The sequence below is a fragment of the Carlito syrichta genome, unplaced genomic scaffold (genome assembly GCF_000164805.1).
Source record: "Carlito syrichta isolate Samal-C Ts95f unplaced genomic scaffold, Tarsius_syrichta-2.0.1 Scaffold126439, whole genome shotgun sequence".
Taxonomy (NCBI): Eukaryota; Metazoa; Chordata; class Mammalia; order Primates; family Tarsiidae; genus Carlito; species Carlito syrichta.
Window position 1 is genome coordinate 127,980 of NW_007070535.1, and position 5,401 is coordinate 133,380.

The 5,401-nt window shown below is 49.7% G+C and overlaps 1 protein-coding gene across 1 annotated transcript; it reads left to right on the forward strand.

Moving 5' to 3' along the window:
• The first annotated feature begins 2,323 nt into the window (after positions 1-2,323).
• LOC103250023 (gamma-crystallin F) lies at positions 2,324-4,846 on the forward strand. The gene is made up of 3 exons (XM_008048615.1): positions 2,324-2,374; positions 2,479-2,721; positions 4,510-4,846. The coding sequence occupies exons 1-3, from the start codon at positions 2,366-2,368 to the stop codon at positions 4,780-4,782; spliced, it is 525 nt and encodes a 174-aa protein (XP_008046806.1). The 5' UTR covers positions 2,324-2,365; the 3' UTR covers positions 4,783-4,846.
• Positions 4,847-5,401: the final 555 nt, after the last annotated feature.

Sequence of the window (5,401 nt, forward strand, 5' to 3'; positions counted from 1 at the left end):
TTTCTCTCACCCACTTATTTAGTGGTGCATTCTTTATTTGACGGAAGTTAGATTCTTTATTTTACTTTGCATTATTGTCTAAAAATGTTTTTGCCCCACCCCTACCTCCCACAAGCACTTGGAAAGAAAGCTTAAGTGCTTCAGTATGGCAGCATTTGGGGAAGGGAGATAAAAATAGATTAGACTCCTGCTCAAATCTGTGCCAAATTATATGCTATTTATTTTTAGTCTTCTGGAAAGTTCTACTTAAAAAGGAACTTGCTCCACACAGAGCAGATTAAAAGTAAAGTTGAAATTTAAAAAGCATCAAGAATAACTGTATTAGTAATCAAGGAATTTTTAAAAAGACAAATCAATAACCCCCGAATTCATGTTCAAATGATGTCCACAAAGAACTATTTAAAAACTTCAGAACAGAGTCCCAAATTGAAGTCAGCATCTCAGTCAGACTGTGAATTTGTAAAAGCCCTTTTTTAGCACATTCTCTTTGCCAGCAGTCAAGAGCCCCTTATCCTGGGCCCCCAGTCACAGGCTGATCCCTGGTTTTCCAGAACCTCCCATGTGGTATCTCCCTCATTTTTGTTCTTTTTGCTACTGTGTCATGACCCAACTTTTTCAGACTTTATCACATCAAAATGTATCAAACCCATGTCCCTTTCGGTAAATAGTTTTATTTTCACAAGGAAACAGCTGTCCCAGTAAACTCATACACACTGATATATAAAATATGACAATTTCATTATGTATTGTAGTTAGAAGATGATGTATTTGCATTTTAAAGAGTATTACGAAGGATATATAAATCTTCAACCATGATTTGCCATGGTCTCAAATATTGACTGGAATGCAATGGCTTTCAAATAAAATCAATGTTTTTCAAATGTTCGTTTTTTAAAAATTATCATTCTTCAGTAATAAAACCTTATTTTCCTCCGACTTGCTTTCTGAGTGGCCCCAGAGCATTCCTGAGGAACTTCTGCAATTCCACAAATACAGTCTACACATCATCTCACGAATGCAGTAGAGAATAGCAGAAATGTTAGGCATACATATGGCTGGTACTTTGAAACCAGTGGTCTTCAGCAGAGGTGAATGCTGTCCACCACCCCCATGCAGACATTTGGCAGCGCCTGAAGACATTTTTTGGCTGTCATAACTTAAGGAGAGAGGAAGGGGATGCTATTGGCATCTAGTGGGCAGTGGCCAAGGGAAGCTGTTAACATCTTGCCATGCACCACCCGACGGAGAATTTTCAGGCAGAAATGTCCCAAGAGCACCGGGGCTGAGAAGGCCTGCTTCACAGAGTGGAGTGCCAGAAGCCACTGAGGGGATCTGGGGGAGAGAAGGGACGACTTCAGCCCCTGGACAGAACCTTAGAGAGAGCAACCAGGGCTTGCCCCAGGGCTGGGGAAACAGAGAAGGCAGGTCTCTGCGAGACTGTGGGATGCCAACTGCTGCTAATTGGGCGTGTTAATTTGCATTGAGATGTCCGTGGGTCCACCGTCTGCAGGGAGCAGAGCTGAGGCCAGGCGCCTGGGCAGGGCTTCCTGGGCCCAAGCCCCTGTCCTCCTAACTCAGGTGTCAGTTGCCTGGCCCTGCTGCTTATCAGACGTAGGATCTGAGAAAGGTCCTCTCAGAGGAAGATCCCAGCCTGTTTCAAATGCCCCGTGGGGATGGCAAGCTCATTCGCACGCTTCACATTTTCACGCCACGAAACCACTCTCTCATCTGCGCGTCCCCCGCGGCAGCCCCCTCTGACCTCAGACCTGGTGGCCACCCTGTGTTGTGACTCGAATGGAAATTTTGTAAGGTGAAAGGGGCTGGCGGTAGTGGGAAACTGCCAGGGGAGGGGGGAGGGGGAGGGGGACACACTTCATCAATCAAGGGGACCTGATCCGAAACCAGGCGAACTGGGGACCAGAGGGAGGCCCACATCTACCTGTGCGACGACCCTTTGTAGACCCAACCCTGCATTGTACCCTACTTCTGCAAAGTGATTTTTTTTTTCGTGGAAAGGTGAATAAAAGAAAGCATCGCATCACCGTTGTTAACTGGCGAAGCGCCTTCGCGGGTCTCCCACGTCCCAAACGGGCTCCGTCGACGGGCCCAAGTGCCACTAAGGGACAGTTTTCACCAGGTCATCAGTTCGAAAGCTCTGGAGAGTCTAAGAGGAAGCACAATCAGCCCGCGACTCCCACCCCCACCGCCACTATAGAGAAAAGAGAGGGAGAGGGAAAAAGCGCCCTTGCCTCCCCCCCGCCCCCCGCGGGCCCCTTTTGTGTGGTTCCTGCCAACGCAGCAGCCGCCCTGCATATAGACCCGCCGCGCCGCCGCCGGCACGCTCCACTCGGCCGCCCGCCCAGCCATGGGGAAGGTGAGCCGAGCGCGCGCCGGGGGCCGCGGGGGCTGCCCGGGAGGGCCCCGGCCCTCGGGCTCCGGGGCCCCGCCCGCGAGCTCTCGCCTCGCCTTGCCTTGCAGATCACGCTCTTCGAGGAACGCAGCTTCCAGGGCCGCCACCACGAGTGCAGCAGCGACCACCCCAACCTGCAGCCCTACCTGAGCCGCTGCAACTCGGTGCGCGTGGACAGCGGCTGCTGGATGCTCTACGAGCAGCCCAACTTCCAGGGCCCGCAGTACTTCCTGCGCCGCGGCGACTACGCCGACTTCCAGCAGTGGCTGGGCCTCAGCGACTCGGTCCGCTCCTGCCGCCTCATCCCCCACGTGAGTCCGGTCCCGCCCGGGCCTGCTGCGCCCTCGAGTCGCATCGGGGAGGCGGACGACCCGCGCGCACTCGACGGGCGGCTGGCTGGCTGGCCGGGACCGTAGCCTTCTGTCCTGCTGGCTCTGACTGTCCTCTCTCTTCCTCCACGAGCGTCTCTAAGTTTTCCTTCCACTGAAGAAGCATGTGAGGCCACGCTTTGAATGGGTCGTCTTCTTTTTACTGGGCGAAAATCAAATTCACTTCTACTGGGAATAAGGTGTGCGTGGCATTAGCTCAGGCGCCTAGGCCGCGGGTGATGCATGAGCAACAGAATAACTCCTTGCTTTCAGATGGCCTTAGGCAGGCTCCTGGGCCATTTCTTACGCTCTTCCTCCATGGGAGGGGACTAAAAAGAGTCAAAGGGTAGCTCATTTGTCGAGTCGCAACGAGCATGAAAGGGGCACCTCCTCCCCCCAGGTACTCAGGATTATTATGAACATCAAGGGTCTTTCCAGTCCTGCCTTCTGATGGGCAAACAAATGACCAACAGTGAGATTCGAGTAGCTCCCGCAGAGTCCACTGTTACCCAAATGAAGCCCCAGCAGCCTGGAATTTTTTCAGCTGGGAAGGCTCTAACTTGACCTTGAGTGAGGGGTGTGAGAAGTCTGAAAGCGCCTCAGAGGATTTAATAGTCTGATAAGACCCAGTGTGGCACTGGGAGCTGGAAAGCATGGGTTTCCACTTTCAAGTCCCAAGTCTTCTGATGACGCATTGTGATCCTCAGTCTTTAGTTTCCTCATAAAAGAGGAAAAGGCTTCTAATGTTGGTACTGTACGTGCCAGGCAGTTGTGAGGATCCAGTGAGGCCACAACATGGGAGCCCTTTGCAAACCATGGAATGCTGACTCAATGTAAGACCCCTTATCTAGCAGTTGTTTATGCCTCAGAATGTGTTGCTTATGAGAATCTTTGCTAAAGAGGGTTTTTAACGCTGGAAGAAGAAAAACGTTGAGATGGTGGGAAGGGACAAACAGATTAAGGAAGAACAAGTTCTGAAGACAAGAGACAGGGTTTTCTCAGAACAAACAACCTAACTTTCCATTTTTCTAAAAGTCTGATACTCTTGGTCCTGTGTAACCCTCCTTCGTGGCCTTGAACTTGCATTTGTGATTACTGCCTAAAGCTGATCTTCAGGAGGTATGTGAGAGCTGAAAAATGAAACCCCGCCTGATGGCTCTTGCTTTTCAGCATTTTAGAGTACCGGGGCTTAAAACAAAAAAGGCAGGGATTAAGGGATTGCATGGGCTGAACTTTCTTCCTGAATTGCCACCCATCTGTGCCTCACTTGGTAAAACTCATTCAATTTCCTCTCCCTCTAGCTTCTTCTGATACTGTTGAGATTCAAAATAATACTTGTTGCCAGGGATACGTTGTCTTTTCAATTTAAAATTGTATTATTCTGTATGTCCTGCAAGGAGAGACATAAACTACCGCAAATAGAAAGAACAAAGCAAATACATAAAATACTTTAAAAATTGCACTGAGCAGGGCCAGTGACTATGGCTCACATCAATTGTACCAGCAGACTTCAGGGAGTACTATTCATAGCAGATGAGCAGTGAATGACATCCTCTTGACTTTCACTGTGTACAACTGCCCAACTATAAACAGCAGGCGTGTGTACAGCTGGTAGTCTCTTCATGCGGTCGCCTTTGCCATAGACAAGATAAAGAAACGCCCATTCCTCAGTGATCCCTGCTAAAATAAGGTCAAGCTCTCTGACTTTTCATCTGTTTGCTGAATCCCCAGGCCAGCTCCCACAGGATCAGGATCTATGAGCGAGAGGACCACAGGGGCCAGATGGTGGAGATTACCGAGGACTGCTCCTCTCTTCACGACCGCTTCCATCTCAGTGAGATCCATTCCTTCAACGTGCTGGAGGGCTCGTGGATCCTCTACGAGCAGCCCAACTATCGGGGGCGGCAGTACTTGCTGAGGCCAGGGGACTACAGGCGGTATCTCGACTGGGGGGCCATGGATGCCAGAGTGGGCTCTCTGAGGAGAGCTGTGGATTTCTATTGATTTCTTTGACTCCACCATCTCTCCCTCTAGAGGCTAATAAAATATTCCCTGTGTGTTCCACGCAGTAATGTTGTCCTCTCTTCCTTTCAGTCTCCTCGAAAGGGCTCAGGAAAATAATGCTAGGAGTAATATGGATGTTCTTGCATGTATCCAGGGCAAGGTGGTATGAAGCAGGGGTTAAGAGTGCAGCCTCTGGAGCCAAAATGCCCGGGTCCAACTTCACTTACGAGCTGTAGGTGGTGGGGCAAGTGACTTAGCATTTGGGTCCCTCGGTTTCCGCATTTGTAAAAATGGGGGGGGGGAAATATGCTCTTCCTCTCCTAAGGTTGTGGTGTGGATTGCATGAGTCAACGTTTTAAAATCACTTATGATGGCTTTGCATTTACTGGCTCTAGGAAACTGTTCTATAAGCTTATTTGTGAAACACCTTGCCACCTCCTCAGTACTCTTTTCTTACTAGAAATCCCTTTGGGCAGGGCATATAACTCCAAGAATGGTACCTGATCTCAAACCAGGTAAAGTCGGGACCAAAGGGAGAGCCAAACTTTACCTGTATGATGGCCACTTGTTTACCTAACCCTGAATTGTGCCCCATACCTTTAAAATAAAAAATAAATTA

Bases quoted from the DNA above. Each gene is read 5' to 3' on its own strand.
- LOC103250023 (XM_008048615.1), top strand. The intron at 2,722-4,509 runs GTGAGTCCGGTC...CTGAATCCCCAG, and splicing joins CCTGCCGCCTCATCCCCCAC to GCCAGCTCCCACAGGATCAG.